The sequence below is a fragment of the Hippocampus bargibanti genome, linkage group LG05 (assembly GCF_051943395.1).
Source record: "Hippocampus bargibanti isolate YZ-2025 linkage group LG05, ASM5194339v1, whole genome shotgun sequence".
NCBI lineage: Eukaryota > Metazoa > Chordata > Actinopteri > Syngnathiformes > Syngnathidae > Hippocampus > Hippocampus bargibanti.
Window position 1 is genome coordinate 19593025 of NC_142738.1, and position 22751 is coordinate 19615775.

The 22751-nt window shown below is 45.6% G+C and overlaps 2 protein-coding genes across 4 annotated transcripts; one reads left to right on the forward strand and one right to left on the reverse strand.

Moving 5' to 3' along the window:
- Positions 1-85: 85 nt before the first annotated feature.
- LOC148898160 (protein C19orf12 homolog) lies at positions 86-2300 on the reverse strand. 2 transcript variants are annotated; one of them, XM_088997185.1, is made up of 3 exons: positions 1594-2300; positions 901-1063; positions 86-805 (listed from the first exon to the last, which is right to left on the reverse strand). In XM_088997185.1, the coding sequence occupies exons 2-3, from the start codon at positions 1058-1060 to the stop codon at positions 540-542; spliced, it is 426 nt and encodes a 141-aa protein (XP_088853311.1). In that variant the 5' UTR covers positions 1061-1063; positions 1594-2300; the 3' UTR covers positions 86-539. The 2 variants fall into 2 exon arrangements, with proteins under 2 accessions (XP_088853311.1, XP_088853313.1); XM_088997187.1 differs by having other exon boundaries at positions 1570-2300.
- A 179-nt stretch (positions 2301-2479) lies between these two features.
- Positions 2480-15899, forward strand: uri1 (URI1 prefoldin like chaperone). Of its 2 annotated transcripts, none has more exons than XM_088997182.1 (11): positions 2480-2843; positions 9063-9097; positions 11733-11811; positions 12230-12365; positions 13716-13807; positions 13891-13954; positions 14058-14253; positions 14313-14523; positions 14603-14754; positions 14825-15065; positions 15396-15899. In XM_088997182.1, the coding sequence occupies exons 1-11, from the start codon at positions 2736-2738 to the stop codon at positions 15582-15584; spliced, it is 1503 nt and encodes a 500-aa protein (XP_088853308.1). In that variant the 5' UTR covers positions 2480-2735; the 3' UTR covers positions 15585-15899. The 2 variants fall into 2 exon arrangements, with proteins under 2 accessions (XP_088853308.1, XP_088853309.1); XM_088997183.1 differs by having other exon boundaries at positions 2481-2813.
- Positions 15900-22751: the final 6852 nt, after the last annotated feature.

Genomic DNA, 22751 nt, shown 5'->3' on the forward strand with positions numbered 1-22751 from the left:
AACCTTAGCCTTCGGTGGGAACATACTTGATGTAAATCACCTGAACTATTACCACTATTAAAGATACCTTCAACTTCTTTTGTGCAAGGTGACTTGGAACATTTAGGAAAAACAAATGCTAACTGTTGCAACAATAAAAAGTAAAGAAAAAAACTCAACCTCCTGGTATTTCACATTGCAAAGTTTTGTGACTAATACAGATATTTATTGAAATGCAGCTTCAGAGGAAAAAAATGTTCAGAATATACATGAACAATACAGTATTCATATTCTGGTCACACAAGTATCATTCCTAGGTCAAGGTCATAAATGTACAAGATTATAATTTTGGTGTTGATCAGAGTTGTGCTACCAACAATGACAAAAAAACTAACAAATAAATAAACACAGTGGCATAATTTACTACACACAAAGTATAAATCAGTGTATGCGGCTGTGGTTTCCGGAAAGTACGAAGCAGTGTGCACAGGGGTCTGCACAGGCACACACTAAATCACGTCCTTGCCAAACAGAGCGTGGTGGTTGTCCACATATACGCACTACTCCACATAGTGCACATTCGCTTGGAGCTCCTTAGTCACAAATTCAAGAAGTGCTGCCGTTAGCTGCTGTTTCAGACTGATGTTGCTCATGACAAGTCCAGTTAGCTGCACCACATCTGTCCACTGAATATCCCCAAGGATGGTGACCAGATCGCCGTATAGCTTCTGCTGCTGCTGAGGACTGAGCTCCATAATGACATGAGGAAGAGGTTTGAACTGACCAGTGGTCAGCCAACAGCCAAGAAGGCTTCCAATTGCACCACCTGAAAAGAACCAAGGTTTAAAAGATGGTCCTGTTGGATGAGTGTTGATTGTGCAGCATTACTCATTCCAATAAGTAAAGTAATGGGTAGCATACCAACTGCAATACCAAGAGGACCCCCAACCAAGCCTCCAGCAAAGGCTAGGCCACCAGCTGTTGCTGCCCCTTTGCCCGAGCCTTTCACTGTGGTCTGGATCTGTTTATCAGTAGATAACTCACAGCAGAGCTTCATAATATCTTCGAGCCGATGACACATTCTCTGTATTTTGGAAATAATGCAAAGCTGCTACTCTTATCCACATTGGAAAGTCCACCAAGTAATGACATTTAGGTTCCCAACATCACCATTTTATGATCATTATTATAACTTTTGCGATTAAAAGTATTGTATCTTTTTTTAACATTCTGGGGATTATTAATGGTAAATGGAATTGGTCAGAAAGAGTATGAGCCGTCAAAAAATACACTGATGTAAAGAAAGGACGCTATACTTTAAATAAAACAAAACACATTACATGACTACAACAATGTTAATTTGGAGTTCAATTCTTGATACATTATTGCAAAACCCTGTGAATAATGGATGCAATTATGAGTTTACCATTAAAAATGTTATTACATAAAAATGCAGAACGCAATACAAACAAATGCAAGATCGGCAATAGTTTTTTAAAATGTTAGAATTTAAATAGTTATGGTGTTGACCCTAACCTGACTCGTTTGACAACCTGGAAAAAACAATGAAATGGAAAAATGTGAATTTACCCATACGGATGTATGCCACTGTACCTTGCATGTGTTGGGAGTTCTTCATTAAATCGATTGAATGTGTGTTTTTTATTTAAAAAAAAAATTAAACGTCCTGTGTTAGTCAGAAGCCCCGTCGTGAGGTAGATATCGAGAGGAGAAACGGAAATAGATGATCACGTGCGTGGATGATGAGACTTTCCGGAACTTGAGTGATAGTATAGTAAATGCATGAAGATGTTTAATTAGATCAAACACGTCACGTAGGCTCGCAATGACGATGGACACCATTTTGTGTAACTAACATTTCCGGACAGGATATTTTTACAACAACTATTCTGATCGTGTTTATTTCTTATTTTTGCTCAAATATGCAGGATCGTTTTGGGAAACTCAAATCTGGAGCTGACAATCTATTCTAGGCGATATTTGAGGCAGATGGGTGGTAGTGGGAGTGTGTGGTCGAGAAAGAGGTTGTTTGTAATACGATTATTATGCGAATCAAGAACAGCTTGCTATCCATTGATGTGGCTCAAATTAAATTAAAATAACTTAAACTGATTCTTGTCGAGAAGATGATGTACGCCGCAGAGCAGATTTGCCACAACGCACTTATACATATTAGTGAGATCAAGTCCATGGCGTGAGCGGAAACTAATACGTTTCTTCAAAATAAAGGACTACGTACTACCATGAAATTCACAGCGGGTTTCAGTGCGAGCCAAATCATTTGAATTTATGTTATATTGGGTTTAACTTGTTTCAGATATTATTTGGGGTGACAAAATTGCGAGGCAGCCATGCATGTCATCTTGTTTTCAGTTCGTTTATGATTTATTCTGAAAAGAATTTGCAAACCAAACAGGATGTTTTCTTTAACGACAGCCCACTCAGTGTCATTTCGTTGTCTGCAGTGGAGACGTCGAAGAGGTTTTTTTTACTGGACATCTTGTCTTTGCTTTTTTTGGAGGGGGAAGGATGCGGGGATCCTGAAATTGGAGTGTGAGATGTTATTGCTTTCAAAAGTGTGGATCATTGCCGCTGACACATTGATGACTTCAACCAAAGTGGGTCCGAGAAGAGGCTCCTGCTACACTCATAAACACTTCTTTAGGACTCACAACAACCCCTGAGCTTTGTTTCTGGCTCACCAAAATACCCCAAAATATTGCTCTGCCCTTGAGATGATCAAAACCGAAACGAGTAAAATCAACATGGAGGACCCCGGAGGAGTTACGAGGCTCCGAGAGGAACACGAAAAGGTAACCAGTAAGGGTGACGAAAGCATCCAGGTTGGTATTAAAGGGTCGTCGAGTCGAACCCAAGCTGCTGTCCACGCGGTGGACTAGAGGGGTGTATTTAGACCACGATTGGGCCAGCCTTATTTATGTTGTGCAATAAACAGATCAAATGGTAAACCAGTGTCACCAGCATGTCACGTCAATGTCGTCCCCACGACGTTTAATTTGACAGAATCTACTTTGTAAAAGCACTTGCGCCCACAAGTCACCGTCTTGGTCTTTTACCCAAAAATAAACATGAAAATTATTAACTTCGTTTCGTTTCATATATAATATTTCATATGCATATGTCATGTATAGAAACTACGAACCCCCAATTTATATAAGTATGACGTGTGATTAATCGAGTCGATGCAAGGCTGCCAGTTTCATCTTTACATGTTTGCTGTGGGTAAACGAAAGTGAAGGAGTTGGCTAATTAGCTAAGCTAGCTAACGTGGCGAGTATCTTTTGCGTGTTAACGGAGCCCGAAACTCCCCGCTCGATTCGACTTTTAAAAGTCACAACACACAAAAGCACACGGGACGGCAAACGAGGAATTTCCAAGATAGGAAGCTATACTGATATATGTGATATTAGACAGATATACTTGACATGAACATTTTCCTACCACTTCCTGATGTGCTTTTATTATCACGTTCCGCCAGCGACAGTGGCAGCTGACGAGTCGGAACGTAGTAATTGGGGGTGGATTGCTATGCAGGTGACAGAGGCATTGGTGCTGGCAGATGATTTATTAACAAAAAGCGCGGGTCCGATACAACGTGGACCCGGAAAAAAAATTGTTGAACAAAAAGTGACAAACAGCAAAGCTAGTGGGTGAGCGGGGGAAATCCGCCCAACCTCACTAGCGAGAAGAAAAATAAAAAGGCACACAAGGCTGCAAAACAGCATACGATACAGGGCGTACAAACCGACACGATCGTAGCTAATAAATTCCTCGGGCGAAGCAACTCACGAACTGAATACACGTTCAAGGTACAGGCAAGGCGCGAGGCGCAGTATCTTCCGACGCTGGGTAAGTGCCAGCGTCTGGTTTAAATGTCCAACAGTCAGTCATGAGGGAATTGACAGCAGCTGGAGGACGTCGGGAGCAGAGGCCCCGCCCAGCTGTCAAGTCGCTCATGACAGTACCCCCCCTCAACGGACGCCTTTGGATGGGTAAGCCTCTGGAATGCCCTCAGGGGCGACGGGTCCAGGATCCAGGCTCAGGGATCCATTGACGATCCTCAGGTCTGTCGCCCTCCCAGTCGACCAGGTACTGGACACCCTTGCCCCTGCGCAGCGAATCCAGGATCTCCCGCACTGTGTAGACCGGTCCTCCGTCCACCATCTGTGTGGGGGGAGGTGGGGCAGGAGGAGGGGCCAAGGGGCTGGATTCCACCGGTTTGATGAGTGAGACATGGAAAACCGGTTGGACCTTCATGGAGGCGGGTAGCCAGAGTCGGACCGCGACCGGGTTGATAATGGGCTCCACGCCGAAGAGGCCCGCGAATCGCGGCCCCAATCTGGGATTAGTCCCGGCCAGCCCTAGGTTCCCTTGGACAGCCAGACCTTCTGGCCCACCTGGTAAGCCGGCGCGGGATGGCGACGGTGATCCGCAACCTTATGGTTCCGGGCCGCCGTGCGCAACAGGGCTGCCCTGGTCTCCCTCCATACACGATAGGCCCGCCGAAGATGGTGTTGTATCGACAGAACCTCCACCTTCCCCACCTGTGTGGGAAAGAGCGGCAGCTGGTAGCCATAGGCCGACATGAACGGTGACCGACCTGTGGCTGAGGAGACCAGGGTGTTGTGGGCATATTCCACCCATGGGAGATGGATGGACCAGGCCGAAGGACGATGGAGGCACACGCAGCGCAGGGCCGCCTCCAGGTCCTGGTTCTTACTCTCGGTCTGGCCGTTGGACTGTGGGTGGTAACCGGAGGACAGACTGGCTGACGCCCCCATGGACCTGCAGAAACGCTTCCAGACCCGGGACACGAACTGGAGCCCTTGGTCCGACACAATGTCTGTAGGGATCCCGTGGAGACGGACGACGTGGTTGACCAATAGTGTCGCCGTCTCGATGGCGGACGGCAACTTGGTCAACGGCACGAAGGGGGCCGACTTGAAATTGAGGATGAGCGTCTTACCACAGGATGGGGGGAGGCCGGTGATGAAGTCCAGTGATATGTGGGACCAAGGGCGCGGGGGAACCGGTAGGGGGCGGAGCAGTCCTGCAGGGGGCTGATGGGAAGCCTTGCCGCAGGCGCACGACGGGCAGGCCTTAACGCAGTCCGCCACAACGTCACGGAGCCGCGGCCACGAGAATCGCTGGGAGACGAGGTGCTCGGTGGGGTCCACGAGATCTTCCTTGCCTGCTTGCTCGTGGATCCGCGAGAGGATGTCGGGCTTAGTGTTCTTGGTCCCTGGACAGTAAGTGAGGGTGAACGAGAAGCGGGTTAAGAAGAGCGCCCACTGTGCCTGGCATGCGTTCAGCCTCTTGGCGGCCCAGATGACCGCCAAGTTTTTATGGTCAGTGAACACGGTGAACGGCTCTTTCGCCCCTTCGAGCCAGTGTCTCTATTCCTGAAGAGCCAACACGACGACGAGCAGCTCCCGGTTGGCCACGTCATAGTTGGCTTCTGCGGGGCTGAGGCGGCGGGAGAAGAAGGCGCAAGGGTGGAGCTCCTGGTCGACTGAAGAGCGTCGGGGTCGGGGTGACGCAGAACTGGGGGGGGGGGGGGGGGAATGAATGCAGGTTTAAGCGGGCGGAACGCGGCGTCAGCATCTTCTGTCCAACTAAACAGGGTCTTGGTGGAGGTGAGTTGGGTGAGAAGGAGGGCCTTCCGGCTGTAGTCGCAGATGAAGCGGCGGTAGAAATTGGCGAAGCCCAGGAAACGCTGTAACTGTTTGCGAGAGGTGGCCATGGGCCATTCTACCACCGCTTCGGTCTTGGCGGGGTCAGCCCGGATCTGCCCCCGCTCCACGACAAAGCCCAGGAAGGATAAGGAGGGAGTGTGGAATTCGCATTTCTCGGCCTTGATGTATAGTCCAGCACCAGCCGGATGTGCTGGCGATGTCCCTCGAGGGATTCTGAAAAAAATAAAATATCCAAATACAGTAAAGTCTCGTTATATCGATATTCAAGGGAGTCCGAAAAATATCGATATAACCGGGACTATCGATATATCCGACCCTGTTTGTATGTAATTTTCTCCTCGCGTGCATAGAAATAGTATCGATATAACCGGGACTATCGATATATCCGATATCGATATAACGAGACTTTACTGTATACAAAACAAAATACATTCAGAAAATCCTTCAAGACATCATTGATGAGATTCTGGAACACTGCGGGTGCATTGGTTAGGCCAAATGGCATCACCAAGTACTCGAAGTGTCCCAGAGGCGTCTTAAATGCGGTCTTACACTCGTCCCCCTCTTTAACCCGAATGAGGTGGTACGCGCCCTGGAGGTCTAGTCTCGTGAATACGGTCGCGGCCTAGAAGGGCGCGAAGGTGAATCAATCAATGGGAGCGGGTATTTGTTCTTGATTGTTATTTCGTTTAGTCCACGGACTGACGCAGCGATTAGTCTTTTTTGGCGATAAAAAAGAACCCCGCTCCCAAGGGTGACCGCGATGGCCGAATGAGCCCGGCCACGAGTGAGGAGTCAATGTAGTCCCGAAGCGCCTGTTGTTCGGGTTGGGAGACATGGTAAAGGAGAGAACTGGGGAACGGAGCGTTGGGCTGGTGGTCAATGTCGCAATCGTAGGGACGGTGCGGTGACAAGGACAGGACGCTGTCCTTGCTGAACGCCTGTCGTAGGTCGTGGTAATAGGGCGGGACCCCCTCTAAACTAATAACCTCAGGGGGGTGGCTGCGAGATTATGACGACCCGCCCGTGGCCGACCTGAGGCAGTGTGCGTAGCAGAGGCGGCTCCACCCCTGAATTGTAGGTCCGTCCCACGAGATGGCCGGATTGTGGGTCCCCAGCCAAGGTAAACCGAGCACGATGGGAACCAAGTGGGAAGGCATCACGAAGAACCGTCGGTATTCTACATGGTTGCCCGAGAGTATGAGTCGAAGCGGCGCTGTTTCCTGCTTAACCTCGGCGAGTAACCGACCGTCGAGATCGAGTACGCTCCAACTCGCCCCCAGCTCGACAACCCGACAACCCAGCGCAGAAACGACACGCGGATCTATGAAACAGTCGCCGGCCCCCGAATCCACCAGGGCTCGAACGGGTATGGTCCTGGTGCCGTCCAACTCAAGTGTACGCGACGCGAACCCACCCGTGGACCTTCACGGGACCCGTAGTTTGGGAGGACGGGGTGACTTACAGTCACTGGAGGGCTTTCCAGGAAGCCCCCAGCTAGAACAGTCCAGGGCCCGGTGTCCCGACTTCCCACCGAGTTGGCAAACCAGGCCGGTGTTGTGTTGCTCCGGCTGCCGCGGGGCGGCCCTTTCGCCCCCCATCTCCAAAGGCTTCGCTGCAGCGTTCCCCCCGCGCAGAGAGGTCCGGGCACCGCCCCCTCGGGTCCCCGTTGGCGGCTCGGGATTAGCCTGGGCAGCACGCTCCCAGGCCCTCTCTCGCATCCGGTTGTCCAGCTGCAGCGTGAGGGAGATCAGCTCGCGAAGGCTGGAGCACTCATCGCGGGTGGCAAGTTCGTCCTTCAGCGGCCCATTGAGCCCGCACCGAAACATCCTACGCAGGGCGCGGTCGTCGTACCCGCTGGCGCCGGCCAAGACGCGGAAGGTGACGGAATATTCTGCTGCCGATCGGGTGCCCTGGTGGCAGTTCCACAGTTGGCCCTCTGCTTCCTGCCCAATATCCGGGTGATGGAACACCTGCCGCAGCTTGGCGATGAAGTCCGGGAAGGAGGCTCGGAGCTCCGGCCGAGATTCCCAGACGGCCAACGCCGAAGTGGCTGCCGCGCCGGCAAGTAGGCTGGTAACATACGACACCTTAGCCGCGTCTGTGGTGTATACGGAGAGTTGTTGGTCAAACACTATGGAGCACTGCAGCAGGAATTGCGCACAGCGTCCGGGCTCCTCTCCGTAACGGGCGGGGTGTGGGATGTTGGGCTTGCGGCTCATGGTTTGGCAAGGGACGGCCACCGAGGCGGAGGCGCCACCGGTCTCAAGTCTCTCCACCCGTTGGGCCAATCGGGTGACGTTGCGGCGAAACTCCGCGAGGGCTGGCACCAATTGACCGAGCTGCTCCTCCTGCTAAGCGAGGACGGAGAAGATACGGTTACTGTCTGCGGGATCCATGGTGGTCGGAAGATTCTATCACGTTCCGCCGGCGACAGTGGCAGCTGATGAGTAGGAACGTAGTAGTTGGGGGTGGATCGCTATGCAGGTGACAGAGGCGTTGGTGCTGGCAGATGATTTATTAACAAAAAGTGCGAGTCCGATACAACGCGGACCCGGAAAAAACTTGTTGAACAAAAAGTGACAAACAGCAAAGCTAGTGGGTGAGCGGGGGCAATCCGCCCAACCTCACTAGCGAGAAGAAAAATAAAAAGGCACACAAGGGTGCAAAACAGCATACGATACAGGGCGTACAAACCGACACGATCGTAGCTAATAAATCCCTCGGGCGAAGCAACTCACGAACTGAATACACGTTCAAGGTACAGGCAAAGCGCGAGGCGTAGTATCTTCCGATGCTGGGTAAGTGCCAGCGTCTGGTTTAAATGTCCAACAGTCAGTGATGAGAGAATTGACAGCAGCTGGCGGACGTCGGGAGCGGAGGCCGCACCCAGCTGTCAACTCGCTCATGACATTGCGTCATAAAATGACCACCGAATTGACGATATATGTGTGTGTTTTTGGAAGCAATACTACTGCATAACAACTAAATCACGAAATGCGTTATAATAACCCATTGTTGTACAAACAGGCATCTAAGAGCAAAATGAGTGTATATACGTTTCTCATAGAGCTTCAGTATGTGTGCCTCACAGACTTTATAGTACGCTCGTGTTCGATTGTGCCTTACGTACACCTTATGTCGAGTGTATTATTGAAATATTCTGACACTTATTCTGGCTGTGGATCCCATTTATGGTTCATGGACTAGTCTTATTCAATTTCTCATTGTATGAATTGTTTGTTTTTTCACAATATCGGTCAACAACAACAACAAAAAATAGAAGTGGGAATTTTCCAGAAATACAGAATCATGTTTGCCCTTGACAGATGTTCTGAATTACAGGTGGTGAAAGACTGCGAACGTCGAATTCAGCATTGGTAAGTATCACAATTAAAAAGGTATCTCAGAGAAATTCTATGTTGTTCACACTCCAGAGACTTCATTCTCCAAGTAGAGCAGCATCTGTCTTTGGGCAGGGAGTGTTGTACACCCTGAACTGGTTGCCAGCGAATTGTAGGACACACATAGACAAACAACCACCCGCACTCACACTCACGCCTAGTGACAATTTAGAGTGTTCCATTGGCCTGCCACTCATGGTTTTGGAATGTGGGAAGACCAAGAAAAACATGCAGTCAAGGGGAGAGGTGGAATTGAACTCTGCACTGCACAATGAAAACTAATCAGTCGACCCCCGGGCCACGAACGTAAAATGGAATTTTCATGTTTTGTTGTCATGCATCCAGAGTCTTGGTTAAATCAGCCACCAATTCCTAATTAAGAATTGACAGCTCCGATTGACTAGCATAACACCTCACTATTTTAATTCAAGGGGGAAAGTAGAATAATACCATCAGGTACATGATCCTCTGTCTGCAACTATTAATTTAAATAACATGTTCACCATTGTGATTGCAGGTATATAATCAATTTACTATGACTGTTCTGTAAGCATGCGGCCCGGTAGTCGGGTGGTTAGCACGCCGGCTTCACAGTGCAGAGTTCGCCAGTTCGCATCCCGGTCCGGCCACCCTGTGTGGAGTTTGCATGTTCTCCCATGGCCTGCGTGGGTTTTCTTCAGGGCCTCCGGTTTCCTCCCACACATGTTCTGTAAGCTCTTGTAACAGTAGCAAAGTAGTTTGCTCCTGGAATCCAGGTGTCATTAATAGAAACTTGCACACTTGAGAGTTCCCTTCAGGAACAGATTATTAGGTCCAAATACCTGTGAGTGAACCGTGACTGACTGAGTTTACATTGTGGTTTAATTTCCTTATTGTAAAATCCGTCTGTGTAAGCTCTCAGTCGTACAGGAGTGGTCCATCGATGAAAAGGTTTCTTCAGCCGTCATCTGTACTTCTGTGAAGGTGTCGGACATTTTGTGTTTTCGTTTTCGTCAGCAAACTTTTGCTGACGAAGTTTCTTGGATAAGAAGCGAGGCGTCCGACACCTTCAAAGAAGTACAGATGACTGCTGAAGAAACCTTTTTATTGTAAAATCATTTGACATACTGGAAAATATAAGATGGCAGTGAACACACTAATCAGGCACGCCCAATACATTATTCATGATTGACAGGTCGCGCCATGACTGGGCCCAAATCGATCACAGGGCTTTTAGGGGGTAAAAACAATTGTATGTTGCCAGCCCATCACAGTGCATGGAGGGACATACAAACCATTGGCACGCCCACACCCAGGAACAATTTAGAGTGTTCTATTAACCTGATATGCATGTTTTTGGAACGTGGGAAGAGACCGAACTACCCATTCAGGGTGAATAGTTGTTCGGCTGTGTTTGCCTTGGCAGGCGATTAGTTCAGTGCGTACTCTTCCTACTGCCTGAAGATAAATGGATCAGTTACAGATATATTTATGTGTATATATTTATTTTACATTTCAGAAGACATTAGAACATTTCCCCATGATGAAAATGAGTATTTAAATGGCCATTGCCAGGATACTAACGCTGTTAGCCTTGAGTACTTTTTACTGTGTTCAATGTTTATCTGTCTCAATTAGATGTATATGTGGCGATGGCATTGTATCTGGCATGATAAATGTCATTGTTTTTCCTTCCAAACTATCCTCCACTGAATTTCTCTTTCGCAGTCTTGCTCAATGGTCAAAACTTGGGACAGTCATACTGAGGCTTTATGTAAATGTAGATGGATAATTAATTTATTGTTCAGGCCGGACTTTATTTGTGCCCTCTTTCAATTTCCTCAACTGCCCAGATTCCACAACATAAGGCTGTTGAGTTTAACCAATGATGAGCAAACATTTGTGCCCAAAAGACAAGTTTGATTTGTGGACAGATAGGCCCGGTCATTCGTACATGTTATTTTCAAAACTGAAATTAAAATGTGTAAAATGTAATTAGTTTATGTTAAAATAATTATTTTATTTTCTCTATATATTCCAATTAATTTGATCAAACTCGATGATCCACATTTTTAGTCAAATGAAACTTGTTAATGTACTTTACTTTGATATAAATGTTTTAGAAATTTAATTATAAGAACCATTATCTCAATGGAGAAGTGGAAAAGTAGGTTTAAATTAACACATTTTAGGAGGGGGCGGGGTAGTTAACGTAAGAATAAAATGGGGTGCTGAAAAATGGAAATCATTGTTGAGCTGGATTAAGGGATGGAGTGGGCTCAATTTAGCCAATGGAAAAAGTTTTCGCATAAGAATTCCAATATGTTTTATTTATGTGTGCATTGATGTTAAGCTCTGGCAACCCCTTGAAGGGAAAAGCCGAAAGGAAAAGAAGATTGATGTTAAGTAATCATGTTTTTTTAGCGTTGACCTTGTGAATTCATCAGACGAGAAGCCATACAGAGAAAATGTGGTTCTGTCAATTACTAATTTAAATGAATTTACAGTAATCCCATGTGACCACTTGAGTACTGTATTGTATATGACCCCTGCCCCCCACGCAGTGTTCTGTGCTAAAACAATGTGGGTACCTTTTCTCTTGCACAATTTAAGTCTGTCTGTGAATCTATAGGGGAAAGGTCTCGGGTGATTACGATGCCCTGAAAGAACGCCTCAAAACGCTTCCAGATAAACTGTCTTATGACATCATGGTAAGTGTAAGGCTCTATAAAACTATGTGTTGTATAATGAATATACTAAGTGCCCACATAGTTACACGTTTTGTGAGGCTACAGCCTTAGTGCAAAGTACTTTTCTTGTCATCATTTTGGTTAAAAGTCTATGTGCCATCCTCCTGACAAAGTGAAATATGTTTTTGCTGTTACATTTTGCTAATTTATAGAAATAAGTGTTTTGTACATTTTGGATGAATGCAGTAATAGTGCAAAATGGAAAAGAAATTCACTGTGAATACTTTCCGAACGCAGTGAATACCAAGAAGAGTGGCGTGCGCCTGCACATACACAAAAAGAAACGCATTCACAGAAATCAGGCCGGCCTTTTGTTTAGTTCTTTTCCATGTCTTCTCGCATCATCTTTTGTCTTTCCATTCCGTGTTGTTCTGGGCAGGTGCCGTTTGGCCCAATGGCCTTCATGCCTGGGAAGCTGGTTCACTCTAATGAGGTCACCGTACTACTTGGTGACAACTGGTTCGCAAAGTGCTCCGCCAAGCAGGCTGAAAAAATTGTCGACCATAGGATGAAGTGTGAGTCTCCTTTTAAATCGTGTGACACACGTTGTGCAAACACTTTGGCACATGCTTGTGTCTAAAACATACTATTTTCCCAGCAGAGGGCGCTGTTATATCAATCACAATAGTACTGTTAGCCAAAACAGTGAAGGGGAATCATTTGTGGCAGTGTTTTGTTTTGAGATCTGTAATTAGACAATTACCTGTTTTACACACACTCACACTCAGACACAAAACCCATTGAACAATTAACAAACTAAAAGAGCGCATATTGTATTTACACAAAACCAATGATGGCTTCAGATCAGTGGTTCTTAATCTTGTTGGAGGCACCGAACCCCACCAGTTTCATATGCTCATTCACCGAACCCTTCTTCAAATGACTGTTCCTACTAACTGCAGACTAGACTGAGGGGTGGACCTCTGTGGCGGAGGATCCACCAAACCCCTGAGACCGACTCACCGACCCCCTAGGGTTCGATCGAACCCAGGTTAAGAACCTCTGCTTTAGATACAAATGCACCCCAGAGACCTGGATCCCGCTTTAACTGCTGAAGTGTCTTTGCCTTTTTGATTTGTGAGTTGATTGTGCTTTCATGGCTTGATGATAATTTTCAGTATTCACCATGAAGACAAAAGTGGCGCATGGACCAGAGTATTGCTAGTTTTGCAGCTCTATTTTAAACATTTTGGGGGGTGCGTAGCATGAAGTTTGTATAATGCATGAATTTGCTCTAATTTCAGTTCATGCCACAACCTTCTTTGTCTGTGTGAAATAGAGAATGATAATGCGAATGGGGTGCTTGTGACAATCTTTGATGAGAATATTTTTAGTGTTTACTGAAGCAGAAATGTCTTGCCTCAGTCCATCATGAGGCATCTGCACCCCCCCCCCCCCCCCATGCCCTTCCCTTCCCAATTTATCCCCAAATCTGCCCCTGCCTGCCCTGCTATTACAGAGTTAAGTGGTGCAATGCAAACATAGTGAGCTGAAATGTGTCAGACAGCGATGGACTTGTCGGGCCTTCTGTGTTTGACCTTTTCTCAATTCCACTTGATGCACACACTGAAGGGTCTCCACATTGCCATGGAAACAAGGGCTCTCTGCTTGCGTTTTGTAAAAGGGCTTAATTGTTGTGAAGATTTAATGATCCGGAGTGGTATTCGGGCCAGAGGATATTTTGTACTGTTTAGTGTCATGCTTCCTTCTCTCCACTTGCAGAGCATTTTTAACATTTAAATCACCTCTCGCCCCCTTTTTACACATGGCTGTATGGGAACAGCCATGTGTACATGTAACTTTTCATCAGCCTACCACTATCAACCAGAATGCTCATTTTAATATCTCCAAACCTTTTGTTGCAGATGTAAAGAATGAACTTTGCGGTCTGTCCAAGACAATGGCAAACTTTGAAACCAGAGTAGGAATGGTGAAGGACTGGGAAAATACAGTATCTGTATGTTGCTTTACGTTAAAATCAACACGGTATAAAAACTTCCCTGAAACACATTGTATTTATGGACTCTGCTTTTCTTTTAGGAAAAAGGGGACTGCGTTGACATTAGAGAGGTGATTGGAAAGAACGATGCCACTGTCACAAAAGGTATCGTTTTTTTTTTTGTTTTGTTTTATCAGCACAGTTGTGAATCCCATACAAAATCCTATGATGTTGACATTTAAAAATGTTTTCAAAATACTTTGTTCAGGAAAGCGGAGAGTGGCTCACAGGCCAAATTCAAAGCCCAAACTGGAAACGGTGTGGGATTTGGAAGAGGAAAATGAAGGCAGCGGAGAGGAGACCCAGGAAAATGGAAGCACAAAGAGTTTCATGACACATGAGGAGTTGTGGGCTCGACTGGATGAACTGGAGAAAATCGAGGAACAGCAAAATGAGCAGGACAGGTATGTTCCTGCACCTCTTGTTTCACTTTCAGGTCATTCAATGCAGTTTGTTCCTTTAGCTTGTCTGACAATGCAGACGTTGGCAGTGAGGACACCTCATCATCTTCCTCTGAGGATCAGAACGACACAGACTCCCCCCTTTCTGCCAATGGACTCTTTGTGGAATCCCACATCGATGCGCCCCCCATTGGAGAAATAAAAGACGACGACGAGGAGGAGCACCACAGTCTACCCACCATTTATTTCTCCCACACAGTTGAGCCCAAGAAGGTCAGTGTGATAACTGGACCGTTGTTTTGGAAATTTGTGCCCTGGCCTTGGGTTAAATCCAAATCCTTCTTTGCTTTAGGTGAGGATCAACACAAGCAAAAACACCACTCTTAAGTTCAGCGAACGGAAAGAACTGAAGGAGCATTCAAAGCGGAAAAAGAAAAATGGTCACCAAAATGGCCACGCTCATCACGAAGTTCACAAAATTCAAACACCTGCAGACATCTACAGGTAGACTCATCTTCTCTGAAACTATATTGAGCAGAACACATGGAGTTCATACAAGTGTATTTACCATCAGGTTTTTTGTGGATGTGAGGGGTGGGGAGCCCAAACCAAAAAAATCCATTCTGAAGTCACGCAGCCGTGAGAACAGCGTGTGCAGTGACACAAGCGAGAGCAGCGCAACAGACATGGACGAGCGGCGGATGATGGGCCGCAGCTTCAGCCAGGATGAGAGCACACCCAGCGACAACAGCGACAGTCTTCCGGAAGAGGATAGCACCAAGGGAATGCCATCGGATCCCTCAGAAAAGTTTGAGGTGAAGGAGGCCTGGCTGTTTTTTTAGATTACTGATTTGGTGATTCAGAAATACTTCCTGTAGCGCCTTATTCTTGCTTCCATTAAGTGGTACTGTTTGGTTCAGCTGGCTGCCACACCTTTTGGAATCCAACTTTCTGTTCTGGCTTGAATTTCTGTTTTCATCAAGGATTGCAGACATCTAATTACTGTTGAGCGGCTGAAATCAAAGTCTGAACAATTTTAAGTGAAATAAAAGCTCGGGAATGTCCTTATGCTCGTAGAATGTTGAAAATGTGAAATCAGTGCATCAGACAATTTGCAACGTTTTACTTTTGTCTTTGTTGTTCAGGCTTTCTCCGGTACAGTGGTGGAAAAGGACTCTATGCCCTTGGCTGTTCCTTTACTCACCATCAGTCCTCCGGTGTTGCCAACCATCATGGAGCGGAAACTGGAAGAGATAGCGCCTGACGTGGAAGCTCCTCCGCAGCCTGTAAAACGGGTGTCAAAGTTCAAAGCTGCCCGGATGCAACAGAAATAACCTGTCTATACAAAGCATTTCTCCCTTCTTCATGCACTTTCGCATCATCCAATCCCCCTCTAAACACATGTTGCTTCTGTTAGTATCAAGGTTAATCAGCATTTTTAATGCTAGTCATTCGGTTTTTCTTTTGGCTGTTGATTGTTTCGTAGGACTGTAAACTTCGCCTTTGGCCCACGTATTCCAAATCATGTTGCAGCATTTGCTCAACATTTTCCTGCTCTCGACCTGCTTAATGAATGTGTTGGTTTATGATTTGCTTTGTGTTGAGGCAGAACCTGGATGGAAAAAGAAAATAAATGAATGAGCTGACAAGTCACGTTCCTTATTTTTGCTTTCCAGAAATTATCTTTCAGTCGGTTTGTTCTTTGCAGATGACCCTTTGGGAGCATTTGTCAGGAACCTCATTTGATGTTATATTCCCACAGACCTACGGAGCACATTGCAGTTATTTTCTCATGTATTCAGTACTCCGCTATAAAACAGCAGTCAAACTCTACATGGGAGAAATGTTAGCTCTAAACTAGTGTTTATATGAAGATAAACATCATAGAGAAACAGTGACAACAGTGCTCTATTTAGGCGAAGTTTGTAACTGTCTCCATAAAACAAGCTAGAAAAAATATTACACTAGCTTAGAGGCTCATATGACTAAGAAAAGTAAAGACTCATGATCTCCTGTTATTGTCGTTATTTCAAAGATTTAAATTTCACAATTGCAAATTGGTGTAATCCACATTGTTGTTTAATCCTTTTAACGGTTCAACGTTGTGTATTTAGCCGGTATTTGCGATCACTCCATGAGACTCGCATATGTCTTGAACCATCTTCCAATAATATTGAGGCGGATCATTCTTCAGACATGTTATTGCTGTGGACTCAATTTTTATTGTTTTTGAAAAGGCATTTGAACTTGCGCACAAACCACCAAACTTCATTTTATCCCAAGCTGCTTTGATTAAATCCGGAGCTTGTGAGCTTGAAAGGCTATATCATTGGCCTTTTTAGTTTAACCGTGGGAGTGCAGGTCTCTGATAAGAAGCTTTTAAACAGATCCTTAGGTGACTCGGCTCTTATTTTCCTTCGTCTGGATTATTTCACCAATATGAAAATCCAGCTAGCATGAGACAGATTAAGCAATGCTTAACATGCTAACGTTGTACCGGTGAGACAGATCAATGGTCTTAATGTAGGTTAATCTTCGAAGGTGGATGATCAGAGCAGAACTACTTTTCAAAGAAAATGAGCACATAAATGGGGATGAAGTGCACAAAATCTACATTTCAAGGATTAGGAGGGGATTTTTAATGTTGTGTGATTATGGATTCAAACAGGTATTGTTATCCAGACAGGCGCACAGGCCTGAGGGGGATGGGATCCAAACCTGCAAATGTCAAGGACAATGAATCTGCTTATTTTACCTTGTGATACCAAATAGTATTTGATGTTGAAGGGTTGCATAACTCCAGAGTCCACACTGAGAACCAGTCAATGACTTGTTGCATTTTCCGCTATAAGCGCCATAGGGAAGTGGAGAACATGCCTAGGTGACCTGTTGTCATTAAATTATGGGGTGATAACACATTTTAGCCGCAATGTGCGCTCATATTAAATGCAAGTACAGTGGGACCATGCCTTACGCACTTAATTGGTTCCCAGACAGAGTGTGTAAGGTGAAAAGTGTGTATCCCAAAAAATAATTTCCCATAGGAAGCCAATAAAATGAGAATAATCCGTTCCTAGGTCTCCATAAAATATAATTTTCAACTAAATAAGCTTTAAAACTACAAACAATATACCTTATTCTATATATAAAAAATGTACTATTGCATTGTAATGAAAGAAATACACTGCTCTGTATAATAAAGTCATTTACCTTTGTGATGGCTTGATGGAATGGAGTGACAGGTCGGAGAGAATTGCTGTCACATTCCAAAAGGACTGTAATTAAAGAAATAAACTACATTATAAAATAGTCGTTTTATTTACCTTTGTGATGGTCATTGATGGCTTGATGGAATGTGGTTCAGACTTCTCTTCCTGTGTTATGAAAGTCCGGTTAGGCATCTTTTTCCAAAAAAGGCTGGTCTCATCTGCATTAAATACCTGCTGAGGAACGTAGTCATCTGCATTAAATACCTGCTGAAGAACGTAGCCTTCTTCTTTCACCATTTCGAGGAATGACCCCTTGTATCAATAAACGGCGAACTTCCAGGTTGCCGCATGACGATATCAGAGTGAATTAGCTGTGCTTTCTCGGATATAATTGCTTTATTCTAGCTTTTCGTTAATCCAAATTAACAGAAGTTCGTCAACCTTTTCTATTGCCCCAGACCGTTGCTTTGACAGCACGGAAACACCTTTAGCAACACACGCAATTTAGCATATTGGTACTGGGCTGTTAAATCAGACAAACGCACACCTCGTTCGTGTTTCTCAATGATCTCCTTCTTCACCTCGACTGTAATTTTAATAAGACTGTGAAATTTTGTTTCTTCTTCGGCTGAACACGAGCCTGTGGTGGGGTCTTTTTCGGTGCCATAACAGCAAAGGTATCTGTAAAAAATCCGTGAAGAGGATCGACGTGTGCACTCAGAGAAAGGGGGTGTGGAAAGGGAGGCCGGCTGGGGCGCTGTTCGGTCGTGTGATTTGGTGTTCTTCCACCGAAGATTACTCCGCCAGCCATGGTGGGGCGGCGCTCCATGTGTATCCCGAATAGTAGTGCATATTCCAAGGTTTAATTTTCATGAATTTAACGTTCGTAAACCGAAAAATTCGTAAGGCAAGGTGTTCGTAAACCGAGGCCCCACTGTATTCTATTTCTGAATTAACTCTATATATTTGAGACACGGTCAGCAGTGGGTGAAGTGGCCAAATGTTGCACTGAAGAAAATGTGTTTAATGATGTAGTTCAAGTAAAAGTAAAAACTTGTCCTCTAAATAATTTGTCATAGTATTAAGTAACCAATTTCTATTAAAGGGGGCCCAACAGAGGAGACCCGCAGTCAGAGGGCCCAGGGGTGCTATTAAAATATTTTCAAATTGAGGAAAATAAAAATGTGTTTCATTCATATATTTCGACAGGAGTTGTCTCAGATGTATGTCATATGTATCAGTGCTGTCAGGCAATTTCAAAATTGGTGCAATCAATTAATTGGGGTTTGTAAATAATTGATCTAATTAATATTTTTTAATCTCAACCCAAAATTACTATGAAAACTCATATTTTAATTTTAAATTCATTACATTATTGAGAAAGATCAAAAGATAAAAGAGAACGTGGCATCATAAATTATTTTAATGTTTTTTTCAGAGACTTCTTTCAGAAAATGCATTCATGACTGTGTTTTTGCAAATCTCCAAAGAATGACAAAATAAAATAAAACATCGGGTTCTTAGAAATTGATTCAGTTAAGTTATCAAAAACAGTAAGAAAAGTTTTCTGAGCAAAATATGTACTCAAAACTACACTTGGTTCAAAAAATAAACAATGAATAAAACAGCCCCTTACAGGACAACCGACGTCACTTTTTTGTTTTTTAACTGACACCAGAAAAACGTTTTATAGCATCTAAAATACCCAAAACACGCAGTATGATATTTTTAGTCAAATGCAAAACACCAATAAAAATTACTTAAAGTGTCCAAAATCTGCAAAAAAATTGAGCTGCGAATTGGGCATTTTCAGAAAGTCCCGCCCCCAGTTCGTGACGTCACGAAAAAGACGTCTTGCATTGCTAGTGAATCAAAACAATGGCTTCAGATTCTGAGAATATGCTTTCTTGTTCCACATTCAGTGATGAATATGATTCAAATAGTTTTGAAGAGGAAAGCATACATGTTTGCAATCGATTAAATAATTTATTTCTGCCATTTTGAGGCAACATTGGGGAAAATCTCTCACCCAAAAAAAGAGGCACAAAATGGCGACCTCCAGTGCCCACCTCCATTTCCGCAGGCTGATAAATTCCTTATATGGCGCTTGGACGCCCTCTTATGGCCTTCTGGCGGCTTTTGGGTGCAACACGAGGTCCCCAGACCAAACAAGTACAGTGAGACCTCAACTTACGAACTTAATTGGTTCCCAGACAGTGTGTAAGGCGAAAAGTGTGTATCTAAAAAAAAAAAAAAAATCCCATAGGAAACCATTAAAATCGGAATAATCCGTTCCCCGGTTTCCATAAAATATACCTTTCAACTAAATAAGCCTTAAAACTACACACAACATACCTTATTATACGTATAATAAATGTGCTATTGTATTGTAATGAAAGAAATACACTGCATTGTATCATAAAGTCACTTTATTTACATTTGTGATGGTCATTGATGGCTTGATGGAATGGCGTTGGAGGTCGAAGGTCAAAGGGAATTGCTGTTTGGAAAGAGAGGCACATTACATCTCTCTCTCTCTCTCTCATCTCATTTTCCGTACCGCTTATTCCTCATTAGGGTCGCGGGGGGTGCTGGAGCCTATCTCAGCTGTCTTCGGGCACGAGGCGGGGGACACCCTGAATTGGTTGCCAGCCAATCGCAGGGCACACAAAGACATACAACAGTCACTCTCACACTCACACCTAGGGACAATTTGGAGTGGTCAATCTGCCTGCCATGCATGTTTTTGGAGTGTGGGAGGAAACCGGAGGACCCGGAGAAAACCCACGCGGGTCCGGGTAGAACATGCAAACTCCACACAGGGAGGCCAGACCGGGACGCGAACCGGCGACCTCTGCACTGTGAAGCCGGTGTGCTAACCACTCGACTACCGGGCCGGCACATTACATGAGGACTGTAATTAAAGAAATAAACTGTGCTGTAAAATAAAGTTTTATTTACCTTTTTGATGGTCGTTGAGGGCTTATGGAAGGAGAGTCACCTTCCATAAGGACTGTTGGTAACTTAACTCCGCCAGCCGTGGTGGGTGTGTATTATGAAAATAGTGCTTATTATAAGGTTTAATTTTCAGAAATTTGACGTTTGTAAGATAAGGTGTAAGTTGAGGTCTCACTATACAGCAAAATACATTGACGTGATGGAAGGACAGTGACAATGCGTCTTTTTCACGGTAAAGAGCGGTCCTTTAGTGACGTCACGCACGGACTCGTCACCAACTCAAAAACAAGACTTCCTGAATATTCAGCGTGAGTCTTAAAACGTAAAATATAGCTATATGCGGTGGAATCTTTGTAAAATACGCTCAGTAGAAGTCATTTGAAGCCATTTTACAAATTATGGACAGAACTTTTCCGGAGATGTCGGTTGTCCTTTAAATCACGGTGCTGTAAGTTTGTACTTCAGAAATAACACTGGTCATCATGACAAACTAAAATTGCTGAAATAAACATCAATCACTTCTAGTAGTCTACAGAGGTCACATCAACTATGCCTCGTATGTGGGGCGGTCTCAAGTTTAATTTGCCTTTGAGCTTTGTATGGCTAAATTGCTCTTGTTTTCTGTGCTAACATTAGCTATGGCCGCTCTTGCAATTGGGTGCTTTGCATTAATGGGGGAGGTTGAGTTGCTTCGGTGGTAATCAAACACCTTGCAAATTAGGCACAACATTCTGTCTTTATCAATTTTGTCATCAGAGTGTTTTTGAAATGTAAAATTTCCAGTCTTTGTGACATGTACTCTCACATGCTCACCACTGCCTACTAAGCTCCAATGGGAGCCTATCCGCGTTGGCTAACAAAGCCCAACATAATGGCACACAAATGTTTGCTTCACGCTGTGACTGACAGTTGTTCACACCCTCAACGAACACAAGAAGCCAAAATTATAATAATAATAAATTTATGATCCGCTTTCTCCTTACGAGGGTCGCAGGGGTGTTTGTAACCTATTCCAGTCATCTTCGGCTGTTTTCATATTACCACTAGGCTACTGGGGCGGCCCGGTAGTCGAGTGGTGAGCACGCCGGCTCACGTGGGTTAAAGACCCGTTCCAGCCTCCCTGTGTGGAGTTTGCATGTTCTCTCCAGGCCTGCATGGGTTTTCTCTGGGTCCTCCGCTTGTGTGAGAGCTTGTGTGAGAGTGTGGCGTCACCGGTGCGCACCGCAGCCGAACGCCGATACTCCACCTTTGGCCGGGAACTTCTTGGTGTCTATCTCAGCGTGAAGCACTTCCGGCACTTCATCGAGGGTGGACGCGTCATCATCTATACCGACCACAAGCCACTCCTCTCCGCCATCCCCTCGGCGTCGACAAAGTACCTGGAGCGAGAAGTTAGGCACTTGGACTACCTCTCGCAATTTGACCTTGAGTTTCGCCACGTCCAGGGGGCTCAGAACGAGGTCGCAGATGCCCTTTCTCGAGTTGAGATCAACGCGATCCAGTTTCCCGACGGTCTTGACTACGATGAGATGGCAGCAGCTCAGGTACGAGAAGGTCTGGCCGACCATGCCACCGATTCCAACATCATCGCTGTCCCTCTACATAACTCTGGCTGCACAATCCTGTGTGTCCAGTCCGATGGCGTCCCTCGACCACTGGTTCCCGACTCTTTCCGGCGAAAGGTGTTCGACTCTCTGCACAGTCTTTCTCATCCTGGAATTCGTGGCACGACCAAGATGCTGGCGAAAAGGTTTTCCTGGAAGGGACTGCAAAGAGACGTGCGAGACTGGGTGCGCGGCTGTCTACGGTGTCAACGCTCAAAGGTCCAGCGTCACACGAAGTCACCCATTGGAATTTTTGACACGCCGGATGCCCGGTTCAGTCACGTCCATATAGATCTTGTCGGACCCCTTTCCCCCTCCCGTGGCTTTCGGTACTTGTTGACTTGCGTTGACCGCTTCACCCGATGGTGCGAAGCCCTTCCCTTGTCCGACTGCGGGTCCGAAGCTGTTGTCGGTGCTTTCCTCCAACATTGGGTCGCCCGCTTTGGGTCACCGAAGACCATCACCACCGATCGTGGAGCCCAGTTCGAGTCTGCTCTATTTGGCAAGCTGTGCAATTTTCTGGGATGTCAACGGAACCGGACGACTGCCTATCACCCAGCTGCGAACGGCATGGTGGAACGCCTCCATCGTCAACTGAAGGCCTCCCTGATGTCTGCCGACAATGCCGAACACTGGGTGGATAACCTGCCTCTGGTGTTGTTGGGCATCCGCTCCACGCTAAAGCCCGACATCAACTCGACTCCAGCGGAGCTGGTATATGGCACCAGTT

Coding starts and splice junctions, on each gene's coding strand:
- LOC148898160 (XM_088997185.1), bottom strand. CDS start 1,060: ATGTGTCATCGGCTCGAAGATATTATGAAGCTCTGCTGTGAGTTATCT. Junction 806..900: donor TCCTCTTGGTATTGCAGTTG/GTATGCTACCCA, acceptor GGTTCTTTTCAG/GTGGTGCAATTGGAAGCCTT.
- uri1 (XM_088997182.1), top strand. CDS start 2,736: ATGATCAAAACCGAAACGAGTAAAATCAACATGGAGGACCCCGGAGGA. Junction 14,254..14,312: donor CAGCAAAATGAGCAGGACAG/GTATGTTCCTGC, acceptor TTGTTCCTTTAG/CTTGTCTGACAATGCAGACG. Junction 15,066..15,395: donor ATCCCTCAGAAAAGTTTGAG/GTGAAGGAGGCC, acceptor TTTGTTGTTCAG/GCTTTCTCCGGTACAGTGGT.